At 41.3% G+C, this 20160-nt stretch overlaps 2 protein-coding genes across 22 annotated transcripts in view; one reads left to right on the top strand and one right to left on the bottom strand.

Annotated features, from left to right (window-relative positions):
- Positions 1-413: 413 nt before the first annotated feature.
- Positions 414-12348, bottom strand: MDH1 (malate dehydrogenase 1). Its single transcript, XM_064414972.1, has 9 exons — positions 12210-12348; positions 6704-6802; positions 5757-5853; positions 4718-4893; positions 3278-3400; positions 2987-3163; positions 1729-1842; positions 1430-1519; positions 414-1055 (listed from the first exon to the last, which is right to left on the bottom strand). Exons 1-9 carry the CDS (start codon positions 12210-12212, stop codon positions 930-932), a joined length of 1005 nt encoding a protein of 334 aa, XP_064271042.1. The 5' UTR covers positions 12213-12348; the 3' UTR covers positions 414-929.
- Positions 12349-12653: 305 nt separating this feature from the next.
- WDPCP (WD repeat containing planar cell polarity effector) overlaps positions 12654-20160 on the top strand; it is a 147791-nt gene continuing 140284 nt past the window's right edge. For 7 of the 21 annotated variants that reach the window (XM_064414973.1, XM_064414996.1, XM_064414994.1 and 4 more), the window contains exons 1-3: positions 12654-12741; positions 14763-14844; positions 16211-16451. The gene's annotated coding sequence lies outside the window, so the exon portion shown is untranslated. The other 14 variants (XM_064414979.1, XM_064414982.1, XM_064414983.1 and 11 more) reach the window with 7 other exon arrangements.

The raw sequence follows: 20160 nt of genomic DNA on the forward strand, positions 1-20160 counted from the left end.
TGATGTTTGCAGATTTGTTTTATATTATGGCTGGTAAATCCTCAAAGAAACCATTCAATTTGCTTATAATTCAGTTTAACCTTTCCTTTTCTCATCAAAGAAGTTCTGTTTTTCAAATCCTCATCAAAAGAAAACAAACCAAAAAAGAAAAATGAGATGACTCCAAATATTGACAGACCAAGATTTACTTTAGTACAAGGCAGAAACTTCTGTTAGAATAGGACAGACACCAACTCAGGCAAAGGGAAATGTTAGTCATTACGAAAGCTAGTAATGCTTAAAGCTTAAACTAGTTTCCCTCAGTTTCCTAAAATAGGCTTTTAAGGTTTTTTTTAAATCTTGTACTATCAAACTGTGTTAGTTACATAACTAAAACATGCAAATAAAGTGCAACAGACTACTCTTAGCCAGTATCTGATTGAACAACTTTTAATATTTCTATCGACAAACATTGTAAGCATAACCAGAGTGAAATGTATTTACTTGAAGTCTGTCCAGTGATAGACCTGGGGTCACTGAACTGTCAGTTCAAAGAGAATTACTGGCATTCTAATTTTATTTTCAGTTGAGACAGAGGCTGCTGAAGTGATCACAGACTAGGACGTGTTCCAGTAGTGCCAAATTCTAATCAAAACTCAGATTGTGCGTTAGTAGCCAAGGCCGAGGCAAACAATTATCCTGTACCATACACAGAAAGCAACTAGTATTGAAGGGACAAAAACTTTGGTCAACAAACTAGTTTTACTTCTTTAATAATATTTTGCTAATAACTCAGGAGGCACGACAGTACCAGTAAGCATATGAACTTTAAAAAGCACAATGGCCACAGACAGTTGACTTGGATACAGTATTGGTGCTTGGTAGCAGACCTACAGACGGCTTTTCGATTCTTCCACTCTTAAATGATTTTGTATTTCCTCCTGACCTAGTCATGCACTGGAGAGGAATTCCACAGCAGTCTCCTTCTCTTCAGCCAACTCCTTAGCAGTAAGATCCATCTTCTCACGAGAAAAATCATTAATAGGAAGACCCTCAACAAACTTCCAGGTCTTGTCCTGATTGAAAATAAACAAATAAAAAGCCCTCCATGTAAGCACAGGCTTCATTCTGTGTCACAGTCTGCGTGAAAGAAACTTTACAGCATAAGAACACAGCTTATGGCCCTAAGAACCACATCAGGCAGAAGACAATTTTATTTCAGATAAAGAATGCAACCAGCACCAGCTAGTCATGTCAAATTGTACTTGCCTACCAGCACTTAGCTGACAATCAAGTTAACTTAACTGGGTTAATAAGAGTCCTCTCTGAAAGAGAGACTGCTAAACCCCCACATCCCAGCAACTGCAGTCCCACACTGCTGTTAACAGGCTCACATGACAGTTTCATAGCTCTTGCAGAAGATGTATGGATTTAAATACAGCCTAGTTACCTTGATCACAACAGGGAATGAATATAGCAGGTCTTCAGGAACACCGTAAGAGTTGCCATCAGAAATTACTCCCATCGAAACAAACTCCCCCTGAAACCAGAAAGGCAGAGATAAATACATTTTTCACTGCTAGAAGCAGGCAAAATTTTCATGATTTTGGATATCCTTTATCTCCTATGACACAACTTACTCCAGAAAAGACAGATTCTTTCCTCTGAACAAACATACACTCTAGGTCAGTGAGGTGGGCACAGAATGAAAGCATTAGGCAAACAAGCACTTTAATAACCACATCTTACCGCTGGAGTGCCAAACCAGATGTCCCTCACATGATCACAGATAGCTTTGGCAGCTGACATGGCACTGGACAGCTTCCTGGCCTTAATAACAGCTGCTCCACGTTGCTGAACAGTCTGCAATTAAGAAAAAAACCCAACCATAACTAAATTGTAAAGCAGCAAAACCGTGGCTTGGTCTACAAGCTGTTAGCAAATGCCATCAAGAAAGACTGTTGTACGAAATTATTTAATTTTATCAGTGAAGATACAGTTCTTTCACTAAACAAACATGGCATACAATCCAGGAATACAATCTAGAAGAGTTTTGCATTCACAAATGTAACAATGTTTCAGAGGCTCATTCCTAAACTTTACAGCTAGCTGACTACCCTCATACCAACCAGATGTCACAAGCTTTTCCCACCAGGAGACTTTGTGCATGTCAACAGCAGCAGATGTCTCAAGTGACACACTGTCAGTTAAGGTGTTCTGCTGAATACCAGTGTGAAACACTTGCTGGTCTCAATCCTAAAATACTTAATGCATACAATTAATTTAATTCCTGAAGATAGCTGAACCTACCTCACCATACTCAAGTTAATAGTTTTTAAATGTAATAGTTTTGCTAAATCTTTATTCATCTGGGGCTTTAGTAATCCATTTCCCTTCATATTCTACTTAGGTAGCCTGTGCTCTTGATCAATTAATTTTATTTTTTTTTTTTTACTAACTTACATTATTATTTATTACTACCCTACATTAAGACACTTGCAGGCATTTCCAAGATTTTTCAGATTCCTTTTCAGAAATGGTGCTGATGATGCCACACATTTAGAATTGAAAGTGCCTGTGTGTGTGTGTGTGTGTGTGTCTGTGCACATGCATGAACAGGGAAGGAGTTGCTGGCCTTTTTGGGTGCATGGAGAGCAGCAAATGGATCATCCCACTTCATTTACAAAACTGCCCCAAAAAGTCACCGTAGTGAAATGGCAGTGGTGTTCCTGTGGCACACAAGTTTCACATGAGCTGTGATCAAAACTCTCTGCTGAATCATTTTAGCATTCCAGTTGGATTTTTCTAATAGAAGTTATGTAGATTTTCCTGCCTTGAATTTTCCAGGGCAAATAACTGATAGCAACAAGATATCTGAAGATGGCTTATTCTAGTGAGAGAAAAGAGCTGCTTCACTACATCAGTTACATTGTTTACAATTTCAGGTGAGGTAAGGAGAAAGCACAAGCACAGAATGACTATTAAAAAAAAAAAAAAGGTATCTTACCAGGATAAAGTCTCCCTTCAGCCAGCTGTCATCTTTTATAGCTTCATAGACTCCAACTTCCTTTCCTTTCACATTTACCTTCGCATGGTTAACATCAGGATATTGAGTGGAAGAGTGGTTGCCCCAGATGATGACATTCTTCACATCATTAGCAGTCACACCAAGTTTCAGAGCAATCTAAATTGGAAATGAAAGATGTTCATTGCATTGACTTCAGCTTCTCAACTCACAGGCTTCTTTGAAAGCATTGCTCTGTATTTAGCAGAGAAAACACAATAAGCCCTTTTTTACCTGAGATTTGGCTCTGTTGTGATCCAAACGAGTTAAGCAGCTGAAGTTTTCCTTTGGTATGGATGGGGCTGACTTTGATGCAATCAGGCAGTTGGTATTTGCTGGATTCCCAACAACCACAACCTAAAAATGAAGAAAGGAAAGATGAAGTAGGTATTTCTGCAAAACACCTCCCTTCAGTGAAATACACTGCTTGGCCTTCAAAGAAGCTATCTAAAAGTCTTGTTTTCTAATCTCTTAGTTGTCTTCAACAAAACTGTCTTTTAAGTGTGTCATTCGTAGTCACCCAATCTTCTATAACTGCACATAGAAATATTTTCCAGGTAGGTATTCTCTTTAACTTGACATCCAACGTGAAAGGGAACAAGACTTCTAGGGAGATCTGGACCTACAGCCTGGCTTCAAACCTCATGCTACCAGATACAGGGAGACAGACACAAGCACACTTTTAACCAACCACTTTTAAACGCTTTCTGGACTGGCTGCCACTACTTTATATAATTGCTTTATAATTAAGAAAGCCAGAACAGTTACTTATCTCAATGTTCATAGGCAGTTAGAAGTAAAACACTGCCTCAACTTAAATCAATTTATTACTATGCAAAACTGATTTTGATTCATCCTTCATTTGTGCCTCGAATGACTTACGTCAAACTCCATATACTCTAAATCACACAAGCTGATCTGCAAACCTCTCTTTGTATTTCCCCTTTTGAAAGCGAGTTCAGTCAATTTTCCACTACTCCACAATAGTTATATTGATAGTTTTTATTCCAACTGGATAAAGAAGCAAACACGTCCTTAGAAGCCGTAGGAAGTTCATCAGCAGACATTAAAAAGTCTGTTACAAAGCACAGTCGGAGTCTGGGTCTGAGATTAAGAGCAGTGGGAGAGCAGCCACATGATCCCATTAACTGTGCTGAAGGAATCTGAGAGAGAACAATTAAAATCTTCTAATGCTCCAAGTAAGACGCCAACAACCTGAATAAAGCTGATTTTTGTGCAACTGCAATTCCATATTGATACTGAAGTTAAGGGTCATTATGTTAAAGGACACAGATGGATATGAAGTAGGCAGCTGCATTTAGTTAATTCAGATCTCCTAGAGAAAAATGGTAACAAGCAAAAGACTGCTTATTTTTTTTACATACAGTTTTATGGGGTTGATTTTCAAATTGGTGGTAACCAGTTCAGAGTATGTGTGGAATACAGCAATACAATGTAGGACTCACCTTTTTCACCAAATAAATTAATGACTAAATCATCCACCTATTTAACATTCTGTTTCTTATCTACCCTTGACTGCGGTCTATTTTCCAGGGCATAAGGAAAGGAATGCCCACACTGAACAGGCTCCTGCTTGTGCAATATTCTTCTACAATGTATCCAGATCTCTACATAGCAAAGAATTAATGTTTTAAATTCAGATCCTATATTCACCTTGACAGTCTTTTTGGCATACTTGTCCAAGGCTGCACCCTGAGACTTGAAAATTTTCACATTTGCTTTGAGTAAATCCTTCCTCTCCATGCCCTCTCTCCTTGGCATGGAGCCAACCAGGATTGCTATGTCAAGATCTTTGAATGCAACTTCCTCCTTGTCTGTTGGAATGACCTCTAGAAAAAAAAAGAAAGGGGGAAAAGAATTCAGTAAGATAAATACTCATGGCATAGTGCTAACAGGAATAGTCTTTTGTGCGTATGTAGTATATAATCTAATTTGACAATACCACCACCTTCCCCTCACAAAAAGACAAGTAACAGTCATTTGGCCCTACCTCCACAGATTAAATACATCCCAGTAAATGGGTTTTATATACAAATATTTATCTAAAGTGGAAAACACAGGAGAAATCTATGTAAAAAGATACATTTCATTTATCTCTAAAAATGTGCATATAAGTACATATGCTTTTCTTTACTTTTACAATAAAATTTCAGTGGCAAGGACTAACACAAGTGAAGTTTTGCTGCCCCTTTACCAATTCAAAGCAAAGAAGGTTTGATTTGTACGAGAGCTGGTATCTACATGCTTTTTTTGTCATATGTTATAGTAATGACACAAACTCCTACTTGTTCCCTTCTGCTTGTTTAAACTACCAGAACTCAGCTTGTTTACACGGCTTGAGGAGTGCTTTTTCATTTTGTATCTTTATACAGAAGATATTTTTAAGACTAAATTAGGATTTTTTTTAAATTTAGCAATAAATATTATATACACAATATAGCAATGACATATTGTATATATTTCATGGCTGGACCAGAATACAATGCACATAAGCACAAGTATCTGACAATTTCTTGTCCAGGCTCAAAGCCCAGGATTAGATGATATAAACCCAGATATCTGCATTACAAAACACAAAACCAAGAAAATCTAAGATTTTCTTCTGCCCAACTTCCTGCCAACTACAGGGACTCATAAATGCAAGAATTGTACTGCAGCATCTTTAGGTATAAGAAAAAATTGTTTTGGCCACCTCTGAGCAGCGGCAGAGCGCAGTCCTGCAGCTCCATCACCACGCCTTCCAGTACCGTCATCATAGGAGTGATGTCCAGCAGCACAAGAATAAGAGGCTGGAAAGAAAGAAAAGGTTTAGTGCAAGCTGGGCACAATGTGTTTTGAAAATGAATTCATCTTGTACTCGGCTGTTACCTCGTTCAAGATTTAAAAGCCATTTGCAGAAAACAACTTCAGCACAACCAACAACTGATAGCTTGCATAACAGAGCAGAGGTCCCATTTTCCCCACTTAAAGAAGAAATTACTTGCACAATGGTAAACCATTCCAAGTGTCTATGAGGAAATCAGCTTCAGGCACTGCAGTTCTGACATTCATTCATTCCTGTGCCAACAGGACCAGGGAGGTCATCCTTCCCCTATACTTGGCACTGGTGAGGTCACACCTGGAGTGCTGTGTCCAGTTCTGGCCCCTCAGTTTGGGAAGGAGGTTGAGACACTTGAGTGCATCCAGAGGAGGCAATGAGGCTGGTGAGGGGCTCGGAACACAAACCCTGTGAGGAACGACTGAGGGAGCTGGGGGTGTTTAGCCTGGAGTAAAGGAGACTCAGGGTGACCTTATCACTCTCTACAGCTGCCTGGAAGGTGGCTGTAGCCAGGTGGGGGTTGGTCTCTTTCTCAGGCAGCACTGACAGAACCAGAGGACACTGTCTCAAGCTGTATCAGGGGAAATATAGGCTGGATATTAGGAAAAAACTTATCACAGAAAGAGTGATAAAGCTCTGGAATGGCCTGCCTGGGGAGGTGGTAGAGTCACCATCCCTGGATGTGTTTAAAAAAGCCTGGATATGGCACTGGGTGCCATGGTTCAGTTGAGGTGTTGGGGCATGTGTTGGACTCGATGATCTTGAAGTTCTCTTCCAACCTTGTCATTCTGTGATTTCTGTGAATTCAGTGTGAGAGTTACCTGGTCTTTGCCGAAGACATCGCCCTTGGCAATGCTGTAGAGGAGGGAATAAGCAATCTGCCCAGCTGCTCCAGTCACCAGCACTCTGACAGGTTCAGCCTGCAAGGAAATGACACAGCCTTACCCACAGCTCCACACCTCAGGCTCACACCAGTTAAAATTAAGTTACTGCAGCAGTAATGTTATGATTATTTAACCTGGATGAAAGCATGTGCCTAAAGGTGGATCATCCCCAGCTCCTGGGATCACACCTCTGGTTCTGCAAGAACCACCAGCAACTTCTCTGATTGGTTTTACAGAAACAAACCACAATTGCAAAAATATCCTTAAGAATTGCTCCTGGAAAAATTGCAAAATGCCAGGAATTATGATATATTTGAAAAATTTTGCATTCCCTTTAACAACAGTGTCTTGCTAACATAATACAATACAACATACACCCCATCCATTCATACTTGAAATTTACTACAGAAGTTTCATGAGCTGTGACACTTGACTGATTTTCAGATTTTTTCAATTTCAAGGACTGTTCCTATTAAGCATTTTGAATGCTTATTTGCAACCAATGACTTATTGAATATCAGAAACCAAAGAATCTAGGGCACTTAAAACTACTGCCTCACTGAACTGTTAGGCAGCAAATTTAACTAATCCACAGACAAAAGCTACATTATGAACAAATACAGACACTATGCATAATACAACTGTCTTTTGTCAAACTGACCCAAAACTCCAAAAGGCAGAGAAGACTGGGCGAAGACTGCCAAAGTGCTACTATATAGCAAATAAGAGGGAAATAAGGGCTTGCCCTGTAGCAAAATGACACTTTGTTAAGCAGCACCAGGACTGGGAGAAATCCAGAGGTTATTTAATATCGAAAATTAAAGGCTGCAGGAGTTTGGTCTGTTCAGCCTGGAGAAGAGAAAGTACCAGGGTGGCTTTTCAATACTCAAAGGAGAACTACAAAAAAGATTAGGACAAACCTTTTAGTAGGGCCTGTTATGAAATAACAAGGGGCAATAGTTTTAAACTAAAAGAGGACAGACCAAGATAAGAAATAAATACTTTACAATGAAGATGGAGAAACACTAGCACAGATTGTACAGATAAGTGGTGGTCGCCCCACCCCTGGAAAAATTCAAGGTCAAACTGGAGAGGTCTCTGAAAACCTGGTCTTGTTGAAGATGTCCCTGCCAAATGCAGGGAGGTGGATCAATGACCTTTAAAAGTTTGTTCAAACCCAAAGCATTCTATGATTCTATCAAAATGGGCCACGTGGCAAAGGACATTAATAACCCGGTATTTCGTAAACCCATTATTTGTATTTCCCTTTTTCTCTAGAGGCAATAGGGCTGGGGCAGATTGCACTGGGACAGGAACAAGCAGCTGACCAGCCTGCTGGAATGCCAAGCCTACTTCTTCAGAAAATTAAAAGATGATCACTTGAGATACAGACCAGGCATAACTGAATGTGAAAGAAGTGATTTAATTGCACTCTGGGCAACATCATGAAAAGTGTAAGCTGCAGAGCACAGACACGTCTTGCACTCAGTGCAGGTGATACTGCAGATGGAATACTGAGTCCAGTTCTGGAAACCTGAGTTCTGTATGGTTCTGTGGTCTGTAACATGAGGCTGAGGGAAACTCAGTCAGGACATTGTCTGGAAAGGTAGAGAATAAGGGGGATCTCACACAGACCACCACACATTCCCAGTGTGTTAGAAAAATAACACTGTCCCCAGCTCCTCTCAGCAGTGGCAGAACAGGGCGCAACAGCTACAAATTAAGAGAAAAACTCTTGATTATGTGCTACTGTTGCAGCAGAACAGGATACCCAGAGGGTCTGTATAACCTTCACCCTCAGCAGTTTTCAAGGCCCAGACCAAAACACCTATGACATGATCTATCAGTGGCAAAAGTCTCACTGTCAGGCTGGATTGGACAACTTCCAGACATGGAGCAAGAAAGAGGGCAGACTCTATGACCTCTACAGATCCTTTCCAACCAGTATTCCTGTCACTGATATTTATAGGAAAACCATGTGGGGCTTGCAGTGTATTCCCTCTGCAGAATTGACCAGCCAAGCACAGCTGCATCAACTAGTGTTAGATAATTACAAAAATTAGGCTATCTACCCCATTTTATCACATACTAGTTAAAATCAGAGCACAAATTATGAAGGTAAACTACTGAACTTGCAGATTTAGACCTGGCCTTCATTATGGGAATGATTCTTTAAATATCTCATTACCCTATTGCCCGTTACATGGTGTTGAAGTGCATTATTCTCTTTTGAACTCATCCTATATGAGTCACGCCCCTCTAACCTCATTGAAACTCCACTATGAGGGGAAGGAGAGCAAACAATCAATTCTTGATGGTTTAAACCTCAAAACTAGTTCTGGTACTCTATTCTTGAGCAGGGAAATGCACCATAACATCTGAATGATGATGAGCAGCACGGATTATGATGTGTATCAAATTTTAAAGCCAACTTTTCAGCCTGTTTCTAAGAAGAATCTATATTTTATTTATATAAATGGAACAATGAACACTCTTTTAAGGCAGCTAACCACACTAGTTAGTAAAATAAGTACTGAAAAATCACAGTGCTGCAAACCTTGGCCTGGCAAAATCCCCATCATATAAAAAGTGATCCTGTACTAAGCTATTCCAGAACTCACACAGGTAGCAGCAAAACATGTTTTCTTTACATTTATAGGGTATCTGAAATAAATTATGAATTGATTTCTGAATTTCTAGTGAATAGAAGAAAGATTTTAAGGCTCATTCTTCTAAAGCAGCATGACAAAAGGGGGAAAGGAAAAGAGATTATTTTTTTTTTGCATTCTATGAACTTTACAAGCCAGTCTGATTGAAACATAAAAATGCCGACCTATCCACTAGCATTAGGTGAGTATTCAGCATAACAACAGGAGAGGGAAGGAGGAGAAGATAAAAAGGTAAGAAATAGGACTATTTATTATTTTTTTACTGAGACAAACTTGGCATTTAGCCTCTAAAAAAAAACCCCAAACCTTCAGTCATGACTCAGTTCCATCTTCTCAAAATAATTATGTTTGCTTACTACCATCCTTCCTGTTGTCCCCCATTTGGGGCTGGAGGAGGAAAACACATAAGCTAAAATAAGGTGAGGAGTGCAGCCTACTTGTTTTTCCTTTCCAAACCTTCAGTACATTGGGTTCAGTGCATTCCTCAGAGCCTTTTATCCCTGCACCAATTGTGAGAATTTAGCATCAAAGAAACTTAAATGCTCTCTCTTAAATCCAGAAGCTGGATTAACAAACCAAAAAACTTTGGTTTTCGTTGTGCTGCTTACAAAACGTGGATAACTCTCACAAAAAAACCTTACATCTCATATTAAAATTGGTCTCGCTGAGTGTCTGAGGCTACTTTTAGAGAAATGAGAAGCTCCCCAAGAGAAGTTGTAGGCTCCAGACATTCATGTCCAGACGCTTTAACCCGTGACTTGGCTCCTGCAGGACTTTCATGCTGTGGTAGCTGCAGGGGTGACCTTTACTCACTCTCAGGTATAAAGGAACTAGCGGACAAATTAAGCAACAACTAGCTGAACTATTTTGTTCCAAAGCCTTCCCCACTCCACATTCAACTGATGTATACTTTAAAAGCTTTAAGAAAATAAAAGAGTAGCAAAAGTAATGATAAAAAGGATGGGAAAAAAGCTCCCAGCAACTGACCACTGCATTCACCAGTACCCTTCTTCATCGAATCCAGCAAATGTAGGATCTCTCCCCCTCCTAAACTATCACAGATAAAAGCAAAGCCTCCAATATCAAGTGAGGAACTTGAGGTCTTAACACCCACCCCACAGACTTTGGTTTAAGAACTCAGTGCTTCAGTTATTTCTGTGATTACAGCTGGTATCAGCAGAGCTAAAACATTAGTGCCATACCTGCAAACAGCACTGCACTGCAAAACTGATCCAGGAGGTTACAAAGGTAAGTAAAAGATAACTCACAACCTATCAAATGCTGTGACAGGAACATCCTGATTACACAAGTGACAGACTTTGCATTGCTAATTGCAGTTCTGAGAGATCTCTATGAAGATTATTGCTGATAAGCACGTCTATAAAATACCACCAGCTTAACATTATTCCTGAATATTGAACATTATTCCAGCCAACTAAGCTATCCCACCTTCCTTTACAATAACTACTTAATCATTAAAATAAATTTTTATCTCTTCCAAGGTCTAGAGTCTGCCTAAGGAACTTTCCCTTTGCTCTCCCTTCCTTAAAGCAGAGATGTGGTGACAATAAACATGTTTGCAAATGTAGCAGAAATTCTCTGCTGCAAGGCAGCCGTGCACTTGAAGAACACCACTAGTGCTGCAGTTCAGAGAGCAAAGCAATTCCAAAGGCATTCCTTCCTGAAGGAACGACCTTGACACAGGTGCCCTGTAAAACTTTTTCCATTTCATTGAGCTAATGATGGCTGCACTGATAGATGATTTTATTTCAGAAATTTAAAGCCTCTGCCCAACATCACTTGCATAATCTGAACAGCAAAGGCAAGCTAAAAACAGTGACATTCTGAAAAGCCTGGACATCAAAGTTCTTTGTGAGACCAGCCCATCCATGCCTCAATGAGAGATTTGATTTTTTTTGCTGTCATGTTGTCACTCCTGCAAATCCCCATTTAAATAGAAAGAGTGGAAAATAAGCACAAAGTTTACAGATTTTGGTATTTTTTAGGGTACAGCTGAACTAAGCCACATTTCAGAGCATGCAAGCATCCTTTCTATAGCAAAATAGCTGAAAGTGAAGGTTTGAGTAACAGGGCACAAAAAAACACAGAGATGTTTCCATGCCTAGAAAGGAAAGCAAGGTCTCTGTGCAGGTTTACAGACCTATGTACACACGCTGCAGGAAAGCAAAGCAATGCAGTTCACCTCTAACCTCAGGGCAGAACTGGAAGGACTCCTTGACAATCTAGAGAGTCTGAGCAAACAGCTGGATTTCCGACAGCAGGCGGGGATGAACCAACAGAGACATTTCACAAGCACTTTCCCCTGAGCTAACACAGGACCGCACCAAAGCCTTTCAGGCCCCACGGAGGAGCGCTGACAGCCCGCATCTCCCGCGGGCAGTGCCGGGAACAGGCGCGATCTCCCTGCGGAGCGCCAGCCCCAGCACGGGCAGGCTCCGCGTTCCGCCGCGGGCACACCCGCCCTCCCCCGCACGGCCCTGGCCACAGGGACGGCCAGAGCCGCCGCCAGCCCGGCACCGGCCCCACGTCCCCGCCTGGAAGGTCACCGCGGCTCCGGGCTGCGGCGAGCCCTGGGCGCACCGCGCCCGCCTTCTCCGGGCGCCGCACCACCGCCAGGTCACCCCTGCCCCTCACTCCCGGCCCTCCCGGCAGCAGCGCGGCCAGGCGGGCAGGGCGACGCCATTTCGGGGCCGCCTCCGCCTGCCGGGACTCCCTGCCCCGAGCCGAAGGAAGCCGAGGGGCCCGGTACCGACCATGTCTGCGGGAGCGGCGGATGCGCTGGCTGCTCGGGGTCACCTCTGCGGCGCGACTGCGGCCGCGGCAGCGCTGCGCCGAGGTGCCGTGGTGGGGCGGGGCGCGCGGCCGCGCGAGGCCGCCTGGGGGCTGTAGTCGCGGTCGCCGCCGGCCAGCGCCGCTCGGCTGCCGGAAAGAACTACAACTCCCATCGCGCCTCGGGGGTGGCGCGCCGCGCCCCCGCACGCCATTGGCGGTTGCCTCTCCCCACCTCCCCCCATTCATTGAAGCGCCGCGCGGCGCCGGAGGGGTTGGGCCGGTAGGGGGTGATGCGCGGCTGCTTTCGCTGCGCGTGCGCGCGGTTGGGAGGGGTGGGGGCTGCGGCAAGCGCGGGCTTCTCGGGGCGCGCGTGCGCGCTCGGCGGCGAGGCTGCGGGTGGCGGCCGCGCGTGCGCGGGGGGCGGGCGGCGCGCGCGGTTGCTGCGGTGACGCGCGGGACAGGCCCCGGTGCCGGCGGCGCCGCCGCGCCCGCCCCGCGAACCCGGAGCGCTCGGTGGGTGCGAGTGCGCGGCCGGGCCCTGCCCTGCCCTGCCCTGCCCTGCCCGGCCCCGGGGCATCCCGGAGCCGCGAGCCCGGGCGGGCAGAGCGTTCCCCTCGCGTTTCCCGCGCGATTCCCTCCGCCCGGCCTCCTCGGGGAGCTGCCGGCGCGTTCCCGGCGCTCCACACTTGATGAAATCCTGCCACCCTGTTGCTTGGCCTTCTCCTTTTTGTTTTCAGGGAAAGCTGAGAGCTTACCTGTGCTATTCCGCTGGTAGAACTGCGTGGCTAAACTAGCGATCACTTGCACAGAAATAAAGCTGCTCGTCTACTCGTATTTCGAATTGTTGAGTGAAGTAAATTCCTTTCGTCTGGCTGTAAGGGAGGCTGGTACGGCATAAATACCTCAGCTGAACAGAGCTTCCTAAACTGTTGGTAGGGTTTAAAAAAGCAGGTCTTGGATAGCACAGCTGATTTTCCTTTTCCCTCAGATCCTGACAGGATTCCCTGTTCGTTAAGTGTTTTGTGAAGGCCTCGCAAAAATCTTTGAAATCTTGCTCTAGCCCTTATAGCAGTGTTTTAAAAAAGCAATGCAAGGAGCGTGTGTCCCGAGGCAGCTTCTTCGCTCCTGCCACGGGAAAGGGAGCCCGCTCCCCTGGGGCAGCGGGTGTGAGGGGCGGCTTGTGCCGCGGCTCGGGAGGTGCCGGGAGCCTTGGAAAGCCTTGGAGAGCCTTGGAAAGCCTGGGAGAGCCTGGGAGAGCCGGCAGCCTCTGCAGCGGGGCCAGCCGCCTGCCCGGCTGCAGCCCCTACCCTCCCAGCTTTCTCCAAGCTGTGGAGCTGCACCGATTTGTATCGATTAATGACCGTGTGTTTTATAGGAATGAAGCCCGTAGCCAGGTTCCCTTCCGTGGACGAGTTCGAAAGCCAAATAGCTGAGGGCTGGCTTGCTGGGAAGCGTAGGGAAGCTTGCTCAGGAGGAGGGAGCTTGTTTAACGCAGAGTTTCCCAGAGTGTCCCAAGATGCTTTACCCTGGTGACTCCTAACCTTTTCTGCACCCAGACGCTGTACAGACTTAATTAACACTATTTAAGATTGTTTAAGATTTAAGTATACACAAAACCCGATGTGGACCCACGTAAGGTAATTTCCGCTGACCATAATTGGTTCAGTTTAATTGATTTCTTATCAATTTTCAGGTGAATCAATGTTGGCAGGCTGTAAATTGATTTGTCTGTGTTAGCTTACAGATTGTATTGATTTAATGGATTTCAGTTAAGAAATTTTCAAACTTTTTTGTGTAGATGACTGTCCTTATTCTTGCTCCTTTTCTACCCAAGCTTGTGCTCCTGGAATTATTTGCTGTTGGAGATAACAACAAATCTTGTTACTTTGTGTTGAAAGTGATTTGTTTTGATACAAAGCCATGTGTAAATGCTTTTGTTTGTCAGAACCATGTTTATCAGTTTATTTCAATCCCAGTATAATTAGATCAAGTTGGATTCAGTTGTTTTCTGTGCTGATTTAACTAAAAATGCTGTAAAATTTTGCCTTTTATGAATGTGGTGTAATTTTTAAAGTCAACAAAACTTAAGAGTTCTAGTATTTGCTTCTTATATTTTGTTTCTACTTGTTAAGCTTTGATGTTTTCCAAGTAAAATTTAAATATAATTTAAAAAAATATTTTTTAATGCTCCCCAATGTTTCATTAGTATGAGACTTTCGTGTAGCACTGTAAGCCAAAAAGCTGCATAAGTATAAACATTTTGTGCAAATGAAGTAATGGAAATTTAGTGTGCATGTGAATTGGGCTCTGGGCTAACTTTCAAATACACTTTGCAATTTTAGCATTCAAAAGATACTGAATTACGTGGAAATCGGTAATGAAACAACACACTAAAGTATTAAGATGTTTTAATCTCCATTTTCAGGAGATTAAGTATTATTTTTCAAGGCAACTAGTAGTTTTGAAGGGTAGTCTGCCAGAATTATCTCTTAATTTTTTTAAAAAAATTAAAATGAATTATTCTCTGTTAACAGCTGGCTGTCTTCTTTAACTGTATTTTGGATGGGATTTTCTCTTACTTCATTGCCATCTATAGAAACTGATGAATATTTTTAGGTAAGTTTTTACACTTCATTTTAAATAATTTGTACATTTTTCTTTTTATCAACCTCTCTGTCTGTACAGGCTTCTTATCTTATACATTTACTTAGAATTGTTGTTACCAAGTCATGTCTCTTGTAGCTAAGTCTGTGTGATATAATTAACATTTAAAATGCAGAAGACCATGTAAGAAAAATTAACTATATAGTGGCCAGGCTCAAACCTAGAAATGCTAGAATTGAAAGAGTTTTGTAAATCTCTTCTGTGTTCTGGTCCAAGGGAATAATAGTAAGAGATTTTTTAGAAGTAAGGTAAAACATTATAAAAAAATATTTTGTGAGGTGTGTGAGAAATCTATAATAGATTTTTATAAAAATATAAATATGAAGAACTATTAAAATAGTAGGTCAGAAAATTAAGCTTTTTTTTTTTAATTCCTAGTGCTAATGTCCCAAACAGAATTTTTCACCATTCATTTCTAAACTTCAGTCATGTAGTACTGCATGGACATTAAATGTCATGAATAAGCTAATCTATAAATTCCATTTATATTCCAGATTTTGTTTTTGCTGTGGTGAAAACTTAATTTCTAAAAGAGAAATTTTACCTTCTATGGATATTGCTTATTTTAAATTTCTTAACAGCTTAGTTGCTTTTTAAATTGAAGTTAGATAGTTATTGTCAATTGACTTCTACAGCCTTCAGCATGTTTTTAACAGGTAGCAATGATGCAATAATATCCTGTACTCATGTGGCTGCTGCCTATGAAAAGACACAAATGATCTGTAGCTTGCATGTAATATGTGTTAGTGATCTTTATGAACTATTCATGAGTCAAATATTAATACAAATTGTGAACAGAAAGTTCTTTTTTATTTGCTTTCCCTGAGTAGGCCAACAGTACGAGCAGGTGTTGTAGGTTTGGCAGGGACACTGAGGGTTCAGGCCTCCTCTGGTGTGGGTGCACATCAGACCCGAGGTGGGTGCTCTGGTGCCCAAAGGAGTTCAGGGCTCCATCACTGACCAGAGGGGGTGGTGGCACAGTGGCTTCCTAATGGCACCCCCAGAGCTGAGGGACCCTGGAAGATCTGTCCTCATCCACCACCCGAGCACCACTTCTGGAGGGTTTTCTTCTCACAGTTGTTACAAGGTCTGGGCTGCAGAGAATCCCTGTTTAAAAACAAAGCCAAACAAAACCAACCCACAAATCAAGCAACCACATCAGGCACGGCACAAAAACTTTGGCATAGTGGCTGTAAATTCAGCAAAGTTGATCTCTGAATTATTGCAAAGTGAACAGAAAGGTTGTGTTCCTGGTGCATGAGAAGTAGTTTACTGTATTCTACCTTAACACAAATCTGTCTTTCTCTTGATTGAACAGAGACTTTGTGACAACAGTGTGTGGATTTTGTACTCACTAATGTCACTGGAGGAGAAGAGGCAGGTTGGTGTTCCAGAGAGGAGATGACCTGTGTAACAATTCAAGTTCTACCAAAGCAAACCTTGTACTCTTAAAGTTAATTCATTGCAACATTAAAAAAAACCCAACATGAGCACCAGCACCCATTCCCTCCACTAGATGTAAACATTAAGCTGATGTCCTTGTGAGTTTTTTAAATGAGGTAAGCATTTAGTCAAGTGAATCAACTTAGTCAAGGGAAACAGGTCCTTCTGAAAATAAATGTTTGCTTTTTCTCTCGTAAGACTTTCTTTTGCATTTGTTCATTATAACCTGATAATGAGGTTATTCATTTTGAGCAAGAAGCTAGCAACCATAATGATGACTTTCCCTTTTTTAGGTGCAGTGCAGATGGGTGAATCCATCTGCTTCCTTTATCCATCCTTTCCATGTCAGAATGACTGATGAATGCTCTTCCATTCTAAATCTCTTGTGCAATTACAAGAGTTTTTCTCATTAGGCTTATTTCTATGAATTATGGTCACACATAGTTTGCTTAAAATATTCCAGCTTGTTTTACAACATCCATGTGACTTTATTTCTGTATTTTTGCAGAACCAAATTCTTAATAGCTGCCGCTATACAAACTAAATTTTTCTTCATTTTTTTCCCCCAAGAATTAAACAGTATTTCAAAGAAAATATCCACAGAAATACCAGAGAAAGAGAAATGATGTGTTATGGTGTTGATTTTTAAAATTTTTTGTTAATTGTATAAAATATAATTCTTTACTGATAGAGAAGACTGATAATTTTTTGTCTTAATGGCATTATTCATAAGTGAAACATAACTTTAAAACATTAATTTATCAGTAATAAGTGTAAGAGGCAACTAAGCACTTTGTTTCCTGTCTGGAGGTTTTTCTGCTGTTTAACAAATTCATTTTGGTATCTGGCCTGCTTTTGGAAACCTTATCCAAACTGATATTTAGGCAGCAGCAGAGTCTATGGGTGGTTTTAGTAACATATATGCTTATAATACTGGCCATATTCAGTATCTACTGATATTTGAGTAAAGAAAGAAGAAATTTCCTTTATTCATTCTGCTCACATAAACACAAGTACTCTGCACATGCCTGTACTCATTCAGTTGCACACTGTAGGGCTAAACAGCCCCATCTCTGAATAAAATTCCAGCTGTGTGGGCTCTATTGTCCATACCAGTGCTACATAACTTGGAGTTTCCTGTTGCTCAAAAACAGGCATGCATATATTTTTTTGTTTTTCTTTTAGTTCAGTGTTGGTGAGGGTTATGTTGGAACCCATGAGAATGGCCCTCAGGCTCACACTTGAAGAAAATGTTAGAAACTTTTGGGCCTGTCATGAAGTCACTGAGAGTTGTCCTGTCAGGCTGGGATGGTATTGAGGAATTAGTTAATTTGAACTCAGGTAGTCATGTGCCCAAGTATGAATGAGAAGGGAGCAATGGCCACAGAAGAAAATTGTGTAATTGACCGCTTATATCATGACACAAATGGTGGAAAGATGCTGCATCTTTGGGTGGTGGAGGCTTCTCCATGAAGTAATCAAGCAACAGGAATCATAACTGCAGTTTGTGTTTTTCTAGTTTCCTTTTAGAATGATACAGCTATGCCTTTCTGCTCAACTGGCCATCTGCCCTTACCTGTAAAGAGTAGCCATGGTGAAGCACTATCACAAATATGGTGAAAAAATCGCACCTTAGTTGAATAAAAGCCTTTTGAATGTTTTGAGTCCTATTGAAAAGGTGTTACTCTTGTCTATATAATATAATATAATATGCTTTTGTTTCATGGCCTGTAATCCCATTTATTTACAATAATGGGCCAGATAGTGTTTTTGAAGTTGCTTACTGTCTGATATGGGCGAATATAAAGTATTGCTCTGAAATGGCCTTTTCCTGTTATAGTTGCCTGACAGACAGGGTCTGGCCTCAGTGTGTATTAGGCAAGGGAGCTAGAAATACACCACAGTTAAATTATGGGTTTGTATCTCCAGGTGGTGCGTGAATTTGTGGTTGAAGACTGAAGAAATTAATTTTGCTAAAGCAAGAAACAACAGGACATTAAGCTACTATGCCAGCTTTAGATGTACGCTTCAAAAATTTTCTGCTGCTCAGCATTATTCAGTAATCTTTAACTCAAATTGCAGGAAATATTTGAAATTCCATTCTAACAATATCCAACAGAGAATATTAAAGAAGCATTACATTTCAAATGCCTGAGGGAAAATGTTCTCTTGCAACACCGTGGGCATTTGGATCTCACTAGTATACGCAGTATTATAGTCTAGTATTATGCTTTACTTGGTCTAAAATGAAAGCCCAATTTTAATTCTATCTCCAAAAACTTGGCATACTGCAGTGAAAAATAATTTATTTGAATGTTGTTTTTTTAATACACTGCAACTAACTTTAAAGCTTCCTCATATAATACTCCCACTATGGCTTTTTGTAATCTGACCCTTTCATTAAGACTTCAAATATATTCCCAAAGACTTATCTCTGTGCTTTCATTGTTAATTTACAAGTTAAAAGATTCCAAAGTTACCTAAGAAGTTTTTCTCATTCTATGCAATTTTTCTCTTAATAAGAAAAAACTTTTGAGTATCTTTGTAAATATATACAATACCAAACAGAGGAACTATGGCACTCTTAAGGAAGGTAATATGCAAACTCAAAATAGGGTTTAATAATATATATACACAATTCTGGGCTGGGTAATTTGGCAAACCCGTTAATCAACTTCCATAAAAAAGTGCTGATTACATCTTTGGGGTTTTATAACCTATATCTGCTCTATTTGATAGGAAAGCTATTTTGGAAGTGAATCCCCAGCTTACAAGGTTTGGGGGAAAGAATAAAAATATATCTAAAAGGTTTATAAAATCACTAGCTTGAATTTCTTACCATCTAAGGATTTCAGTGTTGCCAGAACAAGGACAAGTGCCGTGTTTCTGTTGGAAAAATAAGATCTGTGGTCTTTAGAGAAATAAAATAGGGCTGTTCTCCACCCGCTGCTCACTTTTTTCTGTTTGCACTTGACTGTCACAGAGTCACGTCCAGGAGGATGCCAATACTGTGATATTTCTTACCTTCATGGAGTTTCACAGGAGGCAGTTTTTTCAGCAGTAGTGGGTCAGTTGCCTGTATAACTGGACCACTTGTGACTCCCTGACAATCTAGATTGGAGGGGAATGTGATGCAAGGACTTGAAACCTGCAGAGAGAATTCAGAACAGCAGCATACTGCAGATGGTTTATTTGTTCAATGTAGCTATGTGGGACATAAATTAATGAAGTGTCATTAACAGTACCATTAATTTAACTGCAGTGCTAGGCTCTGTCCTTGCTAAATGAATGCCACTGGTTCCTATAATGAAAACTGGGAATCCTCTGCAGTGCTGGTGGACATCAGCTTGCCTCCTGAGGGCCACTGGTGAGCTCTGAGTTGCCACATCCCTTTTCATGGGAACTGAGACCTACTGAACATTGATAAGGTGTCTTCTTTTCCATTGTCCCAGGCAGTTGTACCCAAACTTCTGAGTAAGTAGAATGATCCATTATCTTGTATTGAGTGAAATCTGAGAGATTATTATCTATTTGAATGTGCTTCTAAGACAGGAGTATCCACTGCAGTGTAGTAACATCTGGTAGCATAATTTTTAGACAGAAATGACTAAACTTTTAAAAACTGCACCTGTAAAGGACAGTCTACATTTTTGGAAGACACTTAGGTGGTTTTGTAGATATTGAGGTTGTCTTGCTTGAGAAATGGAAGGCTTTTAAAATGCATTAGAGATATGTGCTGGAAGAATAGGTCTGTACAGATTTCAAAACCATGGTATTATGTGGCATTATTTCCAATTTTATCATCAATTTAAAAATTTTCTTTTT

The sequence above is a fragment of the Passer domesticus genome, chromosome 3, assembly GCF_036417665.1.
Source record: "Passer domesticus isolate bPasDom1 chromosome 3, bPasDom1.hap1, whole genome shotgun sequence".
NCBI classification, from domain to species: Eukaryota; Metazoa; Chordata; class Aves; order Passeriformes; family Passeridae; genus Passer; species Passer domesticus.